The following is a 22,059-nucleotide window of genomic DNA, read 5'->3' on the forward strand; positions in this document are numbered from 1 at the left end:
CATTTCTGCGGTACAGGCATCAAACACATACAAACTCAGCACAAAGAGAAGTGGTAATTTCTTCATAACATTTTAATGTTGTCATGAAATAACAACCGAAGTTTAAGAACTCTTTTGCCGTTTGTTGTTGCTGTTGTTTTCCACACATCTCTATAATGAGTATTTTTTTCCCCCACACATCCCTGATGAGTACATTTACATGTTACCACATTACTGGTACCAGAAAGCAGGTTGTTTCTGCAGTTTAAATTTACCGAGTATTTTTATTAAAATCATCATAATGAACATTATAATACAGGTTTAGAAAATTTTGTAATTGAAATACAGTTACAATATCATTCTAATTTAATTGAGAGAAAGGATATTTCTCTTTAGAGGTCTAAGAAGAAGCCATCTCTAAACTCAATGTGACTTGCCTTCATAGATAGCTGCAAAGCCCTTTCCCACCCAATTACTGCTGCTACGAAACTCAATCCACATTCTGCTTTCTGTAGAGGTAAGAACTTCAGGCAATTTGTCCCCACAGAATCTACCTAAAAGAAATAAAAGAATAAAGAGACTCCTAAATATGACTTTATATTCTAATTGCTTTTCATACTAGCTACAAATTGCATACATAAAACCTGATTTGGTTCCTGTATCTACCCCTAGGAACTAGAGCCATAATTATTCTTTAATATTTACTTAATAAAGGTGGATAAATAAATCTCTTTATATTTATTTATAGAATATTGGAACATATCACTCTCAGATTAACTGACTGATGTCAGTATCATTATCTGTAGAATTAAGAAACAGCTAGCTCAAAACATGTCCTATTTGTAAAATGACACACGATATATCAAGGTGGGGAATATTATTCTACAGAAAACAGAAAAAAGTACAAGTGATCCTGAAAAACTGCTTCAAATGTTCAGTTTGGTCATTAGTAGGGACGTGACAGCTCAAAGTATAGTTCTTTGTTTAGCCATGTTCAATGGCGACTTGTCAGGGAAACCCACAGACTGCCCAAGGATCTTATGTTACTACATACATCTCATCTATAAAGCTGTAGTATGTAGTGTAGTAGGCAGAATGGCAAACAGTATCAGAAGACTTAATAATGAGTTCTAATCTTTTTCTGATTGTTTATCCACAGGCAAGTATAATACTGAGCAAATATATTATTGCCTGTCATTCCTTCTTCCCTCCTTCAACCTTCCACAAATATTCGTTGCTTACTGTATATCTGCTACTGTGCTCTAAGATTTTATGATGACAGAAAGTTAAATATGACAATGCACATGAAATAATCCCACAAAGAATAATATATTGTCATCCATTTTTGTGTGCCCTTGGTAATGATGTCATACATAGTTTTAGTATATGAAAAATGTCAGTCAACTTAAAACACATTCATACTAACAGATAGCAGGTGAAAAAATGTCTCCCTAAATGGCAAAGTTAATTAGGGGTATGTAAAAGAGAGCAATGTCCCTTAAACTGTAATGTGTGGGAAAGGGAGAGGGAGAGGGATAATTAGGAGTATGAGATTAACAGATACAAACTACTATGTATAAAATAGATAAACAAAAAGGATTTACTGTAAAGCACAGGAAACCATATTCAAAACCTTGTAATAACCTGTAATGGAATATAATCTGAAAAAATAATATATATCTATATCTGAACCACTTTGCTGTACACCTGAAACTAACACAACACTGTAAATCAACTATACTTCAATTCTTTAAAAAAGGAAACTAGAAGAAAGTAACCTGACTAAAAGAGAAAAAGCTATAATGTGCATATGAATTGCCAGGGAGTCTGTCAAAATGCAGTCTCTGGTTCAGAAGGTACGGAGTGGGACCTGCATTTCCACACTTCTAACCTTCTAAGTGATTCTGATGCTGCCAGTGTGACAGCTACACTCTGAGGAACAAGGTCTCAGAGGAAATAGTGGGGAAAGCTTTCTACATGAGCATTGTAGTCAGACTAAGCCAGTCTGTTAGGCCATTATACCCTGCAGTGTGTAATGCTGATGGTGCTCTAAAAAGTGTTCTCAATATTTCAGTTTTAGAATTGGTTTTTCAATATGAGTTTAATGAAATGTTTTCTTTGGAACACAAATACATATATTACAAATTGCTTCATCTAACCTAAGAAACTAAATGTTCAATACAATGTTTTCCTCATCCTGACTTATCAAATTAGCTCAAATCTTAATTTTTCCTTATTTTTAAGCATTTCTACAGATCTCTTGGACTTACTAAGGCTGCTGTCACTTTTAATAAAACAGTGTCCACTCAGCAGGTTTTAGATGTTAAGAAGAAAAGATATGTAGGCAAATAAACACAGCTGAGTAAAGCTACTTCTAAAAATAGAAGTAAAATCTCAAAAAGAAGTCAGTAGAGTAGATGCTCACATGCTCACAGCAGCTCTCGCCTTTAAGTAAAACAGAGGGCAACAGAAAGTGCCTAATGTAAGTTAGTGATGTGGTCTGTGGTTAAATGTTGGTAGCATATTTTCATGAGCACCAAATGTGAGCTACAATTTATGACACAAACTACAGATGCACCTTCTCAGCCACAAAAACCTGAGTAGCAAAACTGTGACCTCTACAATAGGAACCAATATCCTTGGTGCAGGAAGCCAGTAACCAAATGTATACCTAACAGCTCATGCTCTACTGCCTTAGCAAACAAAGCAAAACAACATACACACACAAATACACAATTTATCTGGTTTACTCATTAAAACTCTGATTTTAAAATTAAAAATACAGAATATGTGATGATTATTCACTATAAGCTATTCTAAATCATTATGTTCAGGTCCAAATACCACCTCATAATTGAAACTGGTTTAAATCAATTAATTGTCTATTTATGTATCTGTCTGTGAGTATTTTTGCTGTGATTGAAAAAAGTATAAGAAAAATTAAAATGTTGGTCTCATACATTTTAAACCCTAAGATAACTCTTGAAAGAATTGTCTCTGGACAAGACAGACTACATGCATAGCCACATAAGAGGCAAAAAAAATCTCTTACCAAGGAGAGGTGATTTCCTCCAGTACCCATCTCTTACTTCAATGTAATCATACCAGCACAAACTACTTTTGTATAGGTCCATCGTAGTAAAGTTTAAGACAATCTTCAAAATGTAACAAAAGAATACACAGATTAAAAATGATTGTAACTTCACATGGCTAGGAACCCAGGACTACTGTGAAAAGAGATTCATAGCAAATTTTTTTCCTGTATTAGTATCCCTCTAATATTTTTAAAATAAACACCTCAAAAAAACACCCATTTTCTCATTCACTTTAATGTCTAACAATTTAGAAGCACAATGTCAATAAAGAAACTAAACATTTCAGCAATTAAACCAAAGTTTCTGTAAAGTTAATTTGAACAATTGTGAAACAAACAGAAATCTTTATTCGAATAGTTTATTTTGAATTTTCTTAGATAAACATGACAAACCATGAGAACTTCTGATTTTACTATGAGTGTCTTCTTTTTAATAATTTATTTCAGACATCTATAATTACATTAAAAATAACCACCATGTGCCATATTCCAGGAACATAATATCATTGTGTATGTTGAAATGTTTTAAATACAGCTCTAGAATTCAAATTTGTCCATGTAACTATAATCAAAGACAGATGTCACTTTGTTTCTGCAGATCCAAGAATATGTATTCGAAGACCTTTTAAGTTAGAAGATCTTATACATGACCCTTTATTCTGTACTTTGTTTTGAAATGATGCTGCCTTTTAAGATAATTCAAGAGCAACTTTAGAAAAGACAGTTTTCTTACTGATTTATAAAAAGACTTTACTTTTCATATAATTAACTTTTTTTTTAGTTGATTACATCAAAAACTAGAGTCAAACTAACATAAAAATGCATATATCTGCTGAGGTAAAATTCACTTGGAAAATACTTTTTTATATTCAAAAACTCATTCTAACTCTATTCTGCTTAAAACATATAAGATGCTTAAGGTGTACAATGAACCTGTTCTTTAATCTAGAAATTGAAATGGACTTTGTCCAAAAGCAACAAATTATGAATATTTGACATATTTCTAATATAAAACTGTAGGTTGTAACAGTATTTACAGAATTTTTGTGTCAGTATAAAAATTCGAATGTAAGAAGACTCTCGAGGAATGAAAAAAAAGAAAAGAAAAAGCATAATTTTGAATTCATATTCCCTAAAAGTACTACCTTTTTTGTGTTAGAAAACATATACTTTTCCCCTTTCTTGAGCAAAGTATTTAACAGAAAGGTAAGTACTAGTTATGGCAAATCAATCCTCACTCAACTAGCTTACTTCTTCCTAGGATGAAGATACAGAATAACAATAAATATTTCTCATGGCATCTTATATCTCAGCACCATGATGATCATTGATGAAATTGTATGCGAAAGTTGGTTTTAATTGCCCATATAAATAACAATTTCACAGAGATAGAAATTATCTAACTATAATGAAAGTCAGTTGTACCTTAAAATGGTGTTAACATTTCACCGTTAAATTCAACATTTACCAGTTTCTTTAAACATGTACTTTCTTGATTACAAAAGGGTGAAATCTATCAAGGATGTGAAAATAGAGACAAGATGTTGTTTAACTGTAATGCAGTAGGTGTGGCATAATTTGCTTCAGTTTAATAAAACTTCATTTATTTCTTTCTACCTTATTTATAGTTTTTTTTCTTTTTCCTTTGGTTTTTTTTCCTTCATCTGATTTTATCATTCTAAATATTCTAAAAATCCTTTTACAAGAATTTCCAAAATATCAAAGGACAAAGAACTAATCCTTTTTTTCCCTTTCTTTTTCAATAACCCTCCATACTTGATTATCAAAATGCATAGTTTCTAAACTATTTTTCTGTAGTTACCAATATGTTTGCTCTTCCATGTCTGAATACCAATTCAACATTAGGTTATTCTTAGGACATAATTAGGAAATAATTTCTGGTTTTCCCCCTTAACTTTATATTTACTTTAAGTCTGCTACAAATGGGGAATACTACCACTGTCTGATATTAAGTTTCATTCTCCACTTGTATTCTCCCTGTAGCAACCACCAGGGTTTCAACTCTGTATGATCATATAAGAACTAATTTATTATAGCAGAGAGGGCAAAACTAGAATACAGACACAAACAGTAGACCTCAAGGCTCATTTGTGGCTTCCTTCTGGGGTATAAAGGAGTTGTATAATGGTATGCAAAGAGTTTCAACTTCCTTCTTGATGAGGAAAAAATCAGCTAAATTGGAGGGATGTGTGTCATCAAAATTTATTCAAAATTGAAATGATGTGGTTGGATTGCTAACAAATAGTTAATATTTGAAGTCCGGAACACACACACATACGTGCATGCACGTGCGCGCGTGCACACACACACACACACACACACACACACACACAGTTGGAAGGGGGGTAACTCTAAACAGAAAAGTTTCCTATCTTGTTTTTAATCTTCTATTTTAAACTCCAAGCACTGTGAAGGAACAAAACTGGCCTACTTTAATGTAAAACATAGCGTCCTTTAGAAGCAGAAAATGTAATAAAGATAGGTTTTCGAAAATCAAATCTTAGGGCTCTGATGTAGAAGTAAAACGTTGGCCTTTGAATAAGGTTGCTAGCAGAATCCATAATTGAATTACAAATCAAAAACACTTGAAAAATATTTGATTGTTTTATATTATGCTATTTTATATTAATACATTGCATCTTTTTTTCAAAGAATGATGAAATAAAAACTACCTAGCACAATTATATAGATGTTTTATTTCTTATGTTAAGTATCAGTTTACCATTTCTCAATTTAAAATTAATCATAGTTCCTCTGGAACATGGGATTGAGGGAGATACAAGGAACAATTCTAAGATTTCCTGTGATCTGTTCGGGGTCTTAGTTGTTATTCTGCAAATTAAATGGATTCAATTGCTGTGGAGTTTGCTTACTAAAGACTTTGTTTTACAATCTTACAGAGCGAACAATCTTGAAGAAAAGCAGATCAACAGTCAAGGGACTAGATGTCTGAAGTCTCCAGAGAATGATATAAGCAGTGAACTTTTGTCAGCACGATTAAGACATTACTATCTACCTAAACTAATTCCATGAACACCATAAAAAGACCAATTAGAATAATATTTATACCTTATAGTGTTGGGGATGGGGAAGGTAGAAATCTTGTCAATTAGACTGATATTATTAAATAGTTTTTAGAAAGAGATATTAGAATTAAAAGCAGTAAAATAAAATAGATTTCAGGGCTCCATCCAGAAGCAGCTTGGACAAGTCTGATAAACTCTCTAGGCAGACAGCTGTTTTCTTCTCAGAAATAAGACTAGGGGCAAAATCAGGGACCAGTAAACTATACCCCATGGGCCAAATCCAGCCTGTAGCCAGTTTTTGTAAAGAAAGTTTTGTTATACACATTCGTTTACATATTGTCTATGACTGCTTCTGCAATACAATGGTAGCACTGGGTACTTGAACAAACTGCATACCTGGCAGAGCCAAAAATATTTACTGTATATTGTCTCCAGAAAGATTTGCCAAATCCAAGAATAATTGATAATTAAGGGTTTGTTCAGTGCTGAAATATACCATACTAAAGGGAAAATTTGCATTTATTTTCACAACTAGGAGTTGTTTGTGACTGTGAGTGAAAAAGTGTAGGTTCAAGTTTTAGCTTCTCAATTTGCTAGTTTACTTAAACTTTCTGAGTTTGAATGAATGTTCTTGCTATAAAATAGAGATCATCATATCAGGCTGATCTCAGCAGAATTAAATCAGAGAGATTTAATTGGATAATGTGTAGAAAAACACTAAAGTAATCTAAATACATTGTTAAGATTCTCATGTATTATTATTTTCATGGTACATATTTGAGCATCCCTTGCAATATAAATCCTGAACAGGAGTTGAGGAAGATGGCGTAAGAGTAAGACGCGGAAATCACCTTCCTCCCCACAGATACATCAGAAATACATCTACACGTGGAACTGTTCCTATAGAACAATCACAGAATGCTGGCACGTCACAACACATATTAATCGAACTACCAAAAACTAAATACAAAGAAAACATATTAAAAGCAGCAAGGGAAAAAACGCAAATAACACACAAGGGAATCCCCATAAGGTTAACAGCTGATCTTTCAGCAGAAACTCTGCAAGCCAGAAGGGAATGGCAGGACATATTTAAAGTGATGAGGGAGAAAAACCTTCAACCAAGATTACTCTACCCAGTAAGGATCTCATTCAGATTTGATGGAGAAATTAAAATCTTCACAGACAAGCAAAAGCCGAGAGAGTTCAGCACCACCAAACCAATGTTACAACAAATGCTAAAGGAACTTCTCTAGGCAGGAAACACAAGAGAAGGAAAAGACCTACAATAACAAACCCAAAATAATTAAGAAAATGGTAATAGGAATATACATATTGATAATTACCTTAAATGTAAATGGATTAAATGCTCCCACCAAAAGACACAGACTGGCTGAATGGATAAAAAAAGATCCGTATATATGCTGTCTAAAGAGACCCACTTCAGACCTAGGGACATATACAGAGTGAAAGTGAGGGGATGGAAAAAGATATGCCATGCAAATGTAAATCAAAAGAAAACTGGGGGCTTCCCTGGTGGCGCAGTTGTTGAGAGTTTGCCTGCCGATGCAGGGGACATGGGTTCGTGCCCCAGTCCGGGAAGATACCATATGCCATGGAGTGACTGGGCCCGTGAGCCATGGCTGTTGAACCTGCATGTCCGGATCCTGTGCTCCGCAACTGGAGAGGCCACAACAGTGAGAGGCACACATACGGCAAAAAAAAAAAAAAAAAAAAAGAAAAAGAAAGCTGGAGTAGCAATTCTCATATCAGACAAAATAGACTTTAAAATAAAGACTATTACAGGAGACAAAGAAGTACACTACATAATGATCAAGGGATTGATCCAAGAAGATATAACAATTGTAAATATTTATGCACCCAATATAGGAGCACCTCAATACATAAGGCAAATACTAACAGTCATAAAAGGGGAAATCGACAGTAACACATTCATAGTATGGGACTTTAACACTCCACTTTCACCAATGGACAGATCATCCAAAATGAAAATAAATAAGGAAACACAAGCTTTAAATGATACATTAAACAAGATGGACTTAATGGATATTTATAGGACATTCTATCCAAAAACAGCAGAATACACATTTTTCTCAAGTGGTCATGACACAGTCTCCTGTACAGATCATATCTTGGGTCACAAATCAAGCCTTGTTAAACTTAAGAAAATTGAACTTATATCAAGTATCTTTTCTGACCACAACGGTATGAGACTAGATATCAATTACAGAAAAAGATCTGTAAAAACTACAAACACATGGTGGCTAAACAATACACTTCTTAATAACCAAGTGATCACTGAAGAAACCACAGGGGAAATCAAAAAACACCTAGAAACAAATGACAATGGAGACACGATGACCCAAAACCTAAAGGATACAGTGAAAGCAGTTCTAAGAGGGAAGTTTATAGCAATACAATCCTACCTTAAAAAAAGGAAACATCTTGAATAAACAACCTAACCTTGCACCTAAAGCAATTAGAGAAACAAGAACAAAAGAACCCCAAAGTTAACAGAAGGAAAGAAATCATACACATCAGATCAGAAATAAATGAAAGAAAAATGAAGGAAACGATAGCAAAGATCAATAAAACTAAAAGCTGGTTCTTTGAGAAGATAAACCAAATTGATAAACCATTAGTCAGACTCATCAAGAAAAAAAGGGAGAAGACTCAAATCAATACAATTAGTGATGAAAAAGGAGAAGTAAGAACTGACACTGCCGAAATACAAAGGATCATGAGAGATTACTACAAGCAACTCTATGCCAATAAAAAGAACAATCTGGAAGAAATGGACAAATTCTTAGAAATGCACCACCTGCCGAGACTGAATCAGGAAGAAATAGAAAATATGAACAGACCAATCACAAGCACTGAAATTGAAACTCTGATTAAACATCTTCCAAAAAACAAAAGCCCAGGACCGGATGGCTTCACAGGCAAATTCTATCAAATATTTAGAGAAGAGCTAACACCTATCCTGCTCAAACTCTTCCAAATATAGCAGCAGGAGGAACACTATGAAACCCATTCTTTGAGGCCACCATCACCCTGATACCAAAAGATAAAGATGCCAAAGAAAAAAAACTACAGGTCAATATCACTGATGAACATAGATGCAAAAATGCTCAACAAAATATTAGCAAACAGAATCCAACAGCACATTATAAGGATCATACACCATGATCAAGTGGGGTTTATTCCAAGAATGCAAGAATTCTTCAGTATATGCAAATCAATCAATGTGATACACCATATTAACAAATTGAAGGAGAAAAATCATATGATCATCTCAATAGATGCAGAGAAAGCTTTCGACGAAATTCAGCTCCCATTTCTGATAAAAACCCTGCAGAAAGTAGGCATAGAGGGAACTTTCCTCAACACAATAAAGGCCATATATGACAAACCCACAGCCAACATCGCCCTCAATGGTGAAAAACTGAAAACATTTCCACTACGATCAGGAACAAGACAAGGTTGCCCACTGTCACCACTATTATTCAACATAGTTTTGGAAGTTTTAGCCATAGCAATCAGAGAAGAAAAAGAAATAAAAGGTATAAAAATCAGAAGAGAAGAAGTAAAGCTGTCACTGTTTGCAGATATCATGGTACTATACCTAGAAAATCCTAAAGATGCTACCAGAAAACTACTAGAGCTAATCAATGAATTTGGTAAAGTAGCAGGATACAAAATTAATGCACAGATGTCTCTTGCATTCCTATACACTAATGATGAAAAATCTGAAAGTGAAATTAAGAAAACACTCCCATTTACCATTGCAACAGAAAGAAAAAAATATCTAGGAATAAACCTACCTAAGGAGACAAAAGACCTGTATGCAGAAAATTATAAGACACTGATGAAATAAATTAAAGATGATACAAATAGATGGAGAGAGATAGCATGTTCTTGGATTGGAAGAATAAATATTGTGAAAATGAGTCTGCTACCCAAAGCAATCTACAGATTCAATGCAATCTCTATCAAACTACCACTGGCATTTTTCACCGAACTAGAACAAAAAATTTAACAATTTGTATGGAAACACAAAAGACTCTGAACAGCCGAAGAAATCTTGAGAATGAAAAATGGAGCTGGAGGAATCAGGCTCCCTGACTTCAGACTATACTACAAAGCTACAGTAATCAGGAGAGTATGGTACTGGCACAAAAACAGAAAGATAGATCAATGGAACAGGATTGAAAGCCCAGAGGTAAACCCACACGCATATGGTCACCTTATCTTTGATAAAGGAGGCAAGAATATACAGTGGAGAAAAGACAGCCTATTCAATAAGTGGTGCTGTGAAAACTGGACAGGTACATGTAAAAGTATGAAATTAGAACACTCCCTAACACCATACACAAAAATAAACTCTAAATGGATTAAAGACCTAAATGTAAGGCTAGACACTATCAAACTCTTAGAGGAAAATATAGGCAGAACACTCTATGACATAAATCACAGCAAGATCCTTTTTGACTCACCTCCTAGAGTAATGGAAATAAAAACAAAAATAAACAAATGGGACCTAATGAAACTTCAAAGCTTTTGCACAGCAAAGGAAATCATAAACAAGACCAAAAGACAACCCTCCGAATGAGGGGAAATATTTGCAAATGAAGCAACTGACAAAGAATAAATCTCCAGTATTACAAGCAGATCATGCAGCTCAATAAAAGAAAAACCAAACAACCCAAACCAAAAATGGGCATAAGACCTAAATAGACATTTCTCCAAAGAAGATATACAGATTGCCAACAAGCACATGAAAGAATTCTCAACATCAGTAATCATTAGAGAAATGAAATCAAAAGTACATTGTGGTATCACCTCACTCTGGTCTGAATGGGCATACTCAGAAAATCTGCAAACAATAAATGCTGGAGAGGTTGTGGAGAAAAGGGAAAACTCTTGCACTGTTGGTGGGAATGTAAATTGATACATCCACTGTGGAGAATAGTATGGAGGTTCCTTAAAAAAACTACAAATAGAACTACCATACAACCCAGCAATCCCACTACTGGGCATATACCCTGAGAAAACCATAATTCAAAAAGAGTCATGTACAAAAATATTCATTGCAGCTCTATTTACAATAGCCAGGACATGGAAGCAACCTAAGTGTCCAGCATTGGATGAGTGGATAAAGAAGATGTGGCACATATATACAACGGGATATTACTCAGCCATAAAAAGAAATGAAATTGAGATATTTGTAGTGAGGTGGATGGACCTAGAGTGTGTCATACAGAGTGAAGTAAGTCAGAAAGAGAAAAACAAATACCATATGCTAACACATATATATGGAATCTAAGAAAAAAATAGGTCATGAAGAGCCTAGGGGTAAGATGGGAATAAAGACACAGACCTACTAGAGCATAGACTTGACGATATGGGGAGGGGGAAGGTTAAGCTATGACAAAGTGAGAGAGTGGCATGGACTTATATACACTACCAAACGTAAAATAGATAGCTAGTGGTAAGCAGCCGCGTAGCACAGGGAGATCAGCTAGGTGGTTTGTGACCACCTAGAGGGCTGGGATAGGGATGGTGGGAGGGAGGGAGTTGCAAGAGGGAAGAGATATGGGAACATATGTATATGTATAACTGATTCACTTTGTTATAAAGCAGAAACTAACACACCGTTGTAAAACAATTATGCTCCAATAAAGATATTAAAAAAATGAATCCTAAACAGTTATGAAATAAATAAAAATATTAATCCAATTTACTTAATCCAACTCTGCTGCGAGACATAAAAACATTAAAGTTTCTCAGGAAAATGAACATGTCAAAATAAGGGATTCTTAATTTAAAGTCTAAAGAAGAATGGGCAGGAGAACTTGGGGCCTTGGTTTAAGCCCCTGCCTTACAACAGACTAGTTGTATGACTCAGATCATAATTCCATCAGGGGTACATTATATGGCAGGTGAAGACCAGGAGTTGGATTAGGCTATGAAAATAATTTTTCTGCTTAAGTATATATGATAATATCTGGATTTTGAAAATTTTATTTGTCGTCACCAACTATTCACAGGAACAATTTTTATACCTGCCTTTCCTTAATCCTTACTCCATCCCTATATCTAATCAGTTGCCAATTTCTATAGATACTCTGCAATGCCCCTGAAAATGTTCTCCTCCTTCTATTTCATTGTCAGTGCTCTCCATGCTTCTCTGAATTAATGTAAGAGCTTCACAAGATGAGTTTTGTTTTTTAGTTGAACTATTCTCCAATTCATCCTACACTCTATGATCATTTTAATCCCAGTAAAGTTGGGTTCCCATCATGGTATTGGTGGCTTTACATCCATCTTTATAAATTTCTAAGCCTGGGCATCAAAGATTCTATGTGATAACCTACCTTTTCTGCCTCACTTTCACTATCTCAAACAAAGAATCTTCATCCCACTCATCCCAGACTCTTGCTATTGCATCCTGAAAAAGTACCCCAATTTTAGTATTCCTTTATTCAAGGTATACATAATTCTACCTGGGATCCTACTTTCCCCTTCCCTATTTCTAGAAACTCTTCATATCTCTCAAAGTTTGAAATAAATACTGCCCTTTTTTCAGTCATGTCTGGATCTCGCAACAAGGTCTGAGCTCTCTTATATCTGCAAATCCATGACAAGTTCTGTCTTGCTTTCTTCAGCTATTTTTCAGTTTGCCTATTATATTACTAGGCCTTGTCCTTGTTATATGTTTGTAAGATTCTTGATGGCAAAGATTTCTTTCACAAACCAGCAGATGCATTTATTTTAATAAAATCAAAGATTTTTCTACGTAGTAATTGCTAAATTTAAGCAGTGGCCTTTGGCAATATAAATATTATATTGTAAATTGACCCCATATGTGTAAATCATTAGATTTTGTAAAAAGAAAGTTTTGCAAAATGAAAGAGGTCAAATAATAGTTTTTAAATGGGCTATATAGGAAAAGAAAAAATATTAACTCTAGTCAAGACATAAGCAATATGCCCTTGTTGAAAGGTCAATCAATTCTAAGGAATGAAAAAATCTATATTATTTGCTTCTGTCAGCTCAGTACAGCTACGTTCCCAGAGGCACATTCTGGGCTGTTCCCAGCATTTGCTGTGTAATGTCAAGGACGGCCTGGGATTGAACAGGACTGCCTTTACCTTCAGAGCCTCAGTCCTAGGAAGACATACATGTACATTAACAATCTTATTATGATTATTATTATTTGCAATCTTATTTTTAACTGTGGTAAAATATACATAAAATTTAACATTTTAACCATTTAAAATATAGAGTTCTGTGGCATTAAGTACATTCACATTATTGCACAACAACACTCTTATTTAAAAAATATTTTTTTCCTGGATAAAATAAAATACTTTTATTGTAGAAAAGGAAAAGAAGAAGAAATCAAAACCTATTTGTAAACCTACCGGGAGAAATAAGCATTGTGTTGGTATATACCAACACAATGCTTATATTCTTCTATAATCTTGTCTCTAACATATGTAATTTAAAAATTAGATCTTTTCATGCCTATGATTTTTAACCTGCTTATTAAACTTACCAATAATTTGAAAACATAGTCTCTAGTTCCAGGAAATACAGTCTTAAAAAAAAAATAGTTTGTAATACGGGTGCCATGATATTTTAAAATAATAACTCATGTGATTTTCTTCAGAGAGAGAAATTTAGTGACAGTCTTCTCATTTATACCATGTTTTATTCCTTCTTAATAAAAATAATTTGAAAAGGAAATTATCAAATAAACATTTCACTTTTGCATTGGCTATTATGTATATTTTTTAAAATAGAATATTTAGTACTTAAAAAAAATCAATCAGTGTTTTATTTCAGCTTTCAAATTTTATTTTGTTTTCAATTTTTAAAAATAGCTATCTTTGCATATAAACAGATAATAGCTGTAGGATAAATTTCTAGGATAAAGTGTTTTGCAAAATGTGACACAGATTAGCAGAGTTCTTCAGAAATGTTATCTCAATGTTTACTTCCAGGAGCTGTGTATTCTCACCATCATTTGATATTATCATTCTATTCCTTCTTTGCCAATTTGATGAATGAAATACAGCACATCGTTGTAGCATCACTTTGATAAAAAATGAGAGTAAACAATTTCATACATTGATTAAATATCTATTTACCCTGATACTTCAATAAATACTCTGCTTCTTCAGTCATTTTCTAATATGTTGTAAATCTTTATTTATTAATTTATAACAGCTCTTCATATATGTATAATATCAATGTTGTCTTATCCATTTGTGCTATAATATTCTTCATTTTAATTTTAATATGTATATTTGCATTTTTATAAAAGAGATTTAGTTTATGTAAATAGCTCTAAAAATTATTTTATTACATTTTCTTATTTTCAATTTATGTACCCGACATCTTTTTCAAAATAAAAAACAAATCACTTATGCTGTCTTTAGAAAAAATATGCAACATAAAATAAAAGTTTAGGGACTTTCCTGGTGGTGCAATTGTTAAGAATCTGCCTGTCGATGCAGGGGACATGGGTTTGAGCCCTTGTCCAGGACGTTCCACATGCTGCAGAGCAACTAAGCCCATGTGCCACAACTACTGAGCCTGTGCACTAGCGCCCATAAGCCAGAGTTACTGAAGCTGCAGCTACTGAAAGCCATAAACCTAGAGCCTGTGCTCCGCAAGAAGAGAAGCTGCCACAATGAGAACCCCAGGCACCACAACAAAGAACTAAAGAAAGCCTACGTGCAGCAACAAAGACCCAACACAGCCATAAATAAATAAATAAATATATAAAAAAGAAGTTTAATTTTTTCAAAAATATTTTCATTATTTTTTATTGAAAAAATCCTTCCCCAATTTATTTGAGACATCATCTCTATAAATGAGTATGTGACGTCTACTCCTCCCTAAGGCATAATTCTGACTTTTTTAGATTAATCCAGAAGCTTATTTTACATTACCACAGAATTTGAATTACTGAAACTTCATAATGTTTTTCTACTATCTTACAATGCAATTCACTCCCTTTTGTTAATTATTTTAAAATTTGCCTTGGGGGAGAGAGTTTCAAGATGGCAGAAGAGTTAAGACGCAGAGATCACTTTCCTCCTGACAAATACATCAGAAATACTTCTACATGTGGAACAACTCCTACAGAACACCCACTGAACACTGGCAGAAGACCTCAGACTTCCCAAAAGGCAAGAAACTCCCTACATACCTGGGTAGGGCAAAAGAAAAAAGAAAAAGCAGAGACAAAAGAATAGGGACGGGACCTGCACCAGTGGGAGGGAGCTGTGAAAGAGGAAAGGTTTCAACACACTAGGATGACCCTTCGCAGGCAGAAACTGCAGATGGCGGATGGGGGAAGCTTTGGAGCAAAGGAGGAGAGTGCAGCCACGGGTGCGGAGGGCAACGCGGAGAGATTCCCACACAGAGGATCAGCGCTGACCAGAACTCACCAGCCCAAGAGGCTTGTCTGCTCACCCGCCAGGGCGGGTGGGGGCTGGGAGCTGAGGCTTGGGCTTCGGAGGTTGCATCCCAGGGAGAGGACTGGGGTCCACTGTGTGAACACAGCCTGAAAGGGGCGAGTGTGCCACAGCTAGCCGGGGGGCAGTCCCGGAAAATGTCTGGAGCTGCTGAAGAGGCAAGAGACGTTTTCTTGCCTTTGTTTCCTGGTGCGTGAGGAGAGGGGATTAAGGTCCCCACTTAAAGGAGCTCCAGAGATGGGTGCAAGCCACGGCTATCAGCACGGACCACAGAGACAGGCATGAGATGCTAAGGCTGCTGCTGCCACCACCAAGAAACCTGTGTGCAAGGACAGGTCACTCTCCATATCTCCCCTGCTGGGAGCCTTTGCAGCCTGCCACTGCCAGGGTCCTGTGATCCAGGGACAAATTTTCTGGGAGAACACACGGCACACCTGAGGCTGGTGCAATGTCATGCTGGCCTTTGCCGCTGCAGGATCGCCCGTATCCATACCCCTCCCTCCTCCTGGCCTGAGTAAGCCAGACACCAGAAGGAGCTGCTCTGTTAACCCCGCCCTGTCTGAGAAGGAACAGACGCCCTCAGGCGACCTACACACAGAGGTGGGTCCACATCCAAAGCTGAACCCCAGGAGTTTTGCAAACAAATAAGAGGAAGGTAACTCACTCCCAGCAGCCTCAAGAGCAGTGGATTAAATCTCCACAGTCAACTTGATGTGCCCTGCATCTGTGGAATACCTGAATAGACAAGGAAAATCCCAAATTGAGGAGGTGGACTTTGGGAGGAATGATGTATGTATTTTTCCCCCTTTTTGTCTTTTTGGGAGTGTATGCTTCTGCCTGTGATTTTGTCTATATAGCTTTGCTTTTACCATTTGTCCTAGGGTTCTGTCGGTTCTTTTTTATTTTTATAACATAAAAATTTATTTCTTAATAATTATTTTTTACTTTAATAACTTTTAAAATTTTATTTTATATTCATCTATCTTTCTTTGTTTCCTCCCTTTTATTCTGAGCCTTGTGGAGGACAGGCTCTTGGTGCTCCAGCCTGGCATCAGGGCTGTGCTACTGAGGTGGGAGAATCAAGTTCAGGATACTGGTCCACAAGAAACCTCCCAGCTCCATGTAATATCAAATGGCAAAAATCTCCCAGAGAACTCCATCTCAACACCAAGAACCAGCTCCACTCAAAAACCAGCAAGGTACAGTGCAGGACACCCTATGCCAAAAAGCTAGCAAAACAGGAACGAAACACCATACATTGCCACAGAGGCTACCTAAAATCAAAATAAGGCCACAGACACCCCAAAAAACACCACCAGAGGTGGACCTGCCCACCAGAAAGAAAAGATCCAGCCTCATCCACCAGAACACAGGCTCTAGTCTCCTCCACCAGGAAGCCTACACAACCAACTGAACAAATCTTAGCCACTGGGGACAGACACCAAAAAGAAAGGGAACTAAGAAACTGCAGCCTGCAAAAAGGAGACCCGAAACACAGTAAGTTAAGCAAAATGAGAAGACAGAGAAACAAACAGATGAAGGAGCAAGGCAAAAACCCACCAGATCTAACAAATGAAGAGGAAATAGGCAGTCTACCTGAAAATCAATTCAGAATAATAATAGTAAAGATGATCCAAAGTCTTGGAAATAAGATGCAGAATATACAAGAGACGTTTAACAAGCACTTAGAAGAACCAAAGAGCAGACAAACAGTGATGAGCAACAGAATAAATGAAATTAAAAATTCTCTAGGGGCTTCCCTGGTGGCGCAGTGGTTGAAAGTCCACCTGCCGCTGCAGGAGACACAGGTTCATGCCCTGGTCCGGGAAGATCCCACATGCTGTGGAGCGGCTGGACCCGTGACCAATGGCCACTGAGTCTGCACGTCCAAAGCCCGTGCTCCACAATGGAAGAGGCCACAACAGTGAGAGCCCGTGTACTGCAAAAAAAAAAAAAGTAGAAAAAAATTCTCTAGAAGGGATCAATAGCAGAATAACTGAGCCAGAAGAACGGATAAGTGACCTGGAAGGTAAAATAGTGGAAATAACTACTGCAGAGCAGAATAAAGAGAAAAAGAATGAAAAGAATTGAGGACAGTCTCAAAGACCTCTGGGACAATATTAAACACAACAACATTCGAATTATGGGGGTCCCAGAAGAAGATGAGGAAAAGAAAGGGACTGAGAAAATATTTGAAGAGATTAGAGTTGAATACTTCCCTAATATGGGAAAGGAAATGGTTAATCAAAACCAGGAAGCACAGAGAGTCCCATACAGGATAAATCCAAGGAGAAACACACCAAGACACATATTAATCAAACTATCAAAAATTAAATACAAAGAACTAAAATTAAAAGCAGCAAGGGAAAAACAACAAATAACACATAAGGGAATACCCATAAGGTTAACAGCTGGTCATTCAGCAGAAACTTTGCAAGCCAGAGGGAGTAGCAGGACATATTTAATGTGATGAAGGAGAAAAAACTATAACCAAGATTACTCTACCCATCAAGGATCACATTCAGGTTTTTTTTCTTTTTGTTTTACAAATTTATTTATTTTTTATTTATTTTTACTTTTCACTGTGTTGGATCTTCGTTGCTGCTCCTGGGATTTCTCTAGTTGTGGTGAGCGGGGGCTACTCATTGCAATGGTTTCTCTTGCTGTGCAGCAAGGGATCTAGGTGTGCAGGTGTCAGTAGCTGTGGATCACAGGCTTTAGACTGCAGGCTCAGTAGTTGCTGTGCATGGGCTTAGTTGCTCCATGGCATGTGGGATATTCCCAGACCAGGGCTCAGACCCATGTCCCCTGGATTGGCAGGTGGATTCCTAACCACTGCACCAACAGGGAATCCCCTCATTCAGATTTGATGGAAAAATTAAAGCTTTACAGACAAGAAAAAGCTAAGAGAATTCAGCACCACCAAATCAGCTTTACAACAAATATGAAAAGAACTTCTCTAAGTGGGAAACAAAAGAGAAGGAAAGGACCTACAATAATAAACTCAAAGTAATTAAGAAAATGGTAATAGGAATATACATATTGATAATTACCTTAAATGTAAATGGATTAAATGCTCCAACCAAAGGACACAGACTGGCTGAATGGATACAAAAAATAGACCCGTATATATGCCATCTACAAGAGACCCACTTCAGACCAGGGACACATACAGACTGAAAGTGAGGGGATGGAAAATGATATTCCATACAAATGGAAATCAAAAGAAAGCTGGAGTAGCAATTCTCATATCAGTCAGTGTAGACTTTAAGATAAACACTATTAAAAGAGACAAAGAAGGACATTACATAATGATCAAGGGATCAATCCAAGAAGAAGACATAACAATGGTAAATATTTATGCACCCAATATAGGAGCACCTCAATACATAAGGCAAATACTAACAGCCATAAAAGGGGAAATCGACAGTAATACAATCATAGTAGGGGACTTTAACACCCCACTTTCACCAATGGACACATCATCCAAAATGAAAATAAATAAGGAAACACAAGCTTTAAGTGATATATTAAACAAGATGGACTTAATGGATATCTATAGGACATTCCATCCAAGAACAACAGAATACACATTTTTCTCAAGTGCTCATGGAACATTCTCCAGGGTAGATCATATCTTGGGTCACAAATCAAACCTTGGTAAATTTAAGAAAATTGCAATTGTATCAAGTATCTTTTCTGACCACAACGGTATGAGACTAGATATCAATTACAGGAAAAGATCTGTAAAAAATACAAATACATGGAGGCTAAACAATACACTATTTAATAACGAAGTGATCACTGAAGAAATCAAAGAGGAAATAAAAAAACACCTAGAAACAAATGACAATGAAAACACGACAACCCAAAACCTGTGGGATGCAGCAAAAGCAGTTCTCAAATGGAAGTTTAGAGCAACATAATTCTACCTTAAGAAACAAGAAATACCTCAAATAAACAACCTAACCTGATACCTAAAGCAATTAGAGAAAGAAGAACAAAAGAACTCCAAAGTTAGCAGAAGGAAACAAATGATAAAGATCAAATAAGAAATAAATGAAAAAGAAATGAAGGAAATGATAGCAAACATCAATATAACTAAAAGCTGATTCTTTGAGAAGAGAAACAAAATTCATAAACCATTAGCCAGACTTATGAAGAAAAAAAGGAGAAGAATCAAATCAATAAAATTAGAAATGAAAAAGGAGAAGTAAAAACTGACACTGCAGAAATACAAAGGATCATGAAAGATTACTACAAGCAACTGTATGCTAATAAAATGGACAACCTGGAAGAAATGGACAAATTCTTAGAAATGCACAGCCTTCTGAGACTGAACCAGGAAGAAATAGAAAATATGAACACACAAATCACAAGCACTGAAATTGAAACCATGATTAAAAACCTTCCAACAAACAAAAGCCCAGGACCAGATGGCTTCACAGGCGAATTCTATCAAACATTTAGAGAATAGCTAAAACCTATCCTTCTCAAACTCTTCCAAAATATAGCAGAGGGAGGAACACTCTGAAACTCCTTCTACAAGGCCACAATCATTCTGATACCAAAACCAGAAAAAAATGTCACAAAGAAAGAAAACTACAGGCCAATATCACTGAAGAACATAGATGCAAAAATCCTCAACAAAATACTAGCAAAAAGAATCCAATAGCACATTAAAAGGATCATACACCATGATCAATGGGGTTTATTCCAGGAATTCAAGGATTCTTCAGTATACGCAAATCAATTGATGTGATACATCATATTAAAAAATTGAAGGAGAAAAAACATATGATCATCTCAATAGATGCAGAGAAAGCTTTCGACAAAATTCAGCACCCATTTCTGATAAAAACCCTGCAGAAAGTAGGCATAGAGGGAACTTTCCTCAACATAATAAAGGCCATATATGACAAACTCACAGCTAACATTGTCCTCAAAGGTGAAAAACTGAAACCATTTCCACTAAGTTCAGGAACAAGACATAGTTGCCCATTCTCACAACCATTATTCAACATAGTTTCAGAAGTTTTAGCCACAGCAATTACAGAAGAAAAAGAAATAAAAGTAATCCAAATTGGAAAAGAAGAAGTAAAGCTGTCACGGTTTGCAGATGACATGGTACTATACATAGAGAATCCTAAAGATGCAACCAGAAAACTACTAGAGCTAATCAATGAATTTGGTAGAGTAGCAGGAAACAAAATTAGTGCAGAGAAATCTCTTGCATTCCTATACACTAATGATGAAAAATCCGAAAGTGAATTTAAGAAAACACTACCATTTACCATTGCAAGAAAAAGAATAAAATATCTAGGAATAAACCTACCTAAGGAGACAAAGACATGTATGCAAAAAATTATAAGACACTGATGAAATAAATTAATGATGGTACAAATAGATGGAGAGTTTTACCATGCTCTTGGATTGGAAGAATCAAAATTATGAAAATGACTCTACTACCCAAAGCAATCTACAGATTCAATGCAATCCCTATGAAACTACCACTGACATTTTTCATGGAACTAGAACAAAAATTTTCACAATTTGTATGGAAACACAAAAGACCCTGAATAGCCAAAGAATTTTGGGAAAGTAAAATGGATCAGGAGGATTCAGCCTCCCTGACTTCAGACTATACTACAAAGCTAAGGTAATCAAGACAGTGTGGCACTGGCACAGAAAGAGAAATATAGATTAATGGAACAGTATAGAAAGTCCAGAGATAAACCCATGCACATATGGTCACTTTATCTTTGATAAAGGAGGCAGGAATAAACAGTGGAGAAAAGACAGCCTCTTCAATAAGTGGTGCTGGGAAAACTGGACAGCTACATGTAAAAGAATGAAATTAGAACACTCCTTAACACCATACACAAAAATAAACTCAAAATGGATTAAAGATTAAATGAAAGTCCAGACACCATCAAACTCTTAGAGGAAAACATAGGCAGAACACTATGACATAAATCACAGAAAGATCCTTTTTGAATCACTTCCTAGAGAAATGGAAAGAGAAACAAAAGTAAACAAATGGGACCTAATGAAAGTTTAAAGCTTTGGCACAGTAAAGGAAACCATAAAAAAGACGAAAAGACAACCTTCAGAATGGGAGAAAATATTTACAAATAAAGCAACTGACAAAGGATTAATCTCCAAAATTCACAAGTCACTCAACATTAAAAAAACAAAGAACCCAATCCGAAAATGGGCAGAAGACCTAAATAGACATTTCTCCAAATAAGATATACAGATTTTCAACAGACAAATGAAAGAATGCTCAACATCATTAATCATTAGAGAATTGCAAGTCAAAACTACAATGAGATATCATCTCACTCTGGTCAGAATGGCCATCATCAAAAATCTACAAAAAATAAATGCTGGAAAGGGTGTGTAGAAAGGGGGACCCTCTTGCACT

General features: G+C 35.7%; 1 protein-coding gene across 1 annotated transcript in view; it reads right to left on the bottom strand.

Annotated features, from left to right (window-relative positions):
* Nucleotides 1–22,059, bottom strand: part of TLL1 (tolloid like 1) — a 268,602-nt gene that overhangs the window by 64,368 nt on the left and 182,175 nt on the right. The window contains exons 10-11 of the mRNA XM_065877313.1: nt 3,032–3,134; nt 417–533 (exon numbers count right to left, since the gene is read on the bottom strand). Of these exons, the coding sequence (XP_065733385.1) occupies nt 417–533; nt 3,032–3,134 (220 nt within the window). The remainder of the gene's footprint in view (nt 1–416; nt 534–3,031; nt 3,135–22,059) is intronic.

Source organism: Phocoena phocoena, chromosome 5 (assembly GCF_963924675.1).
Source record: "Phocoena phocoena chromosome 5, mPhoPho1.1, whole genome shotgun sequence".
Lineage (NCBI taxonomy): Eukaryota > Metazoa > Chordata > Mammalia > Artiodactyla > Phocoenidae > Phocoena > Phocoena phocoena.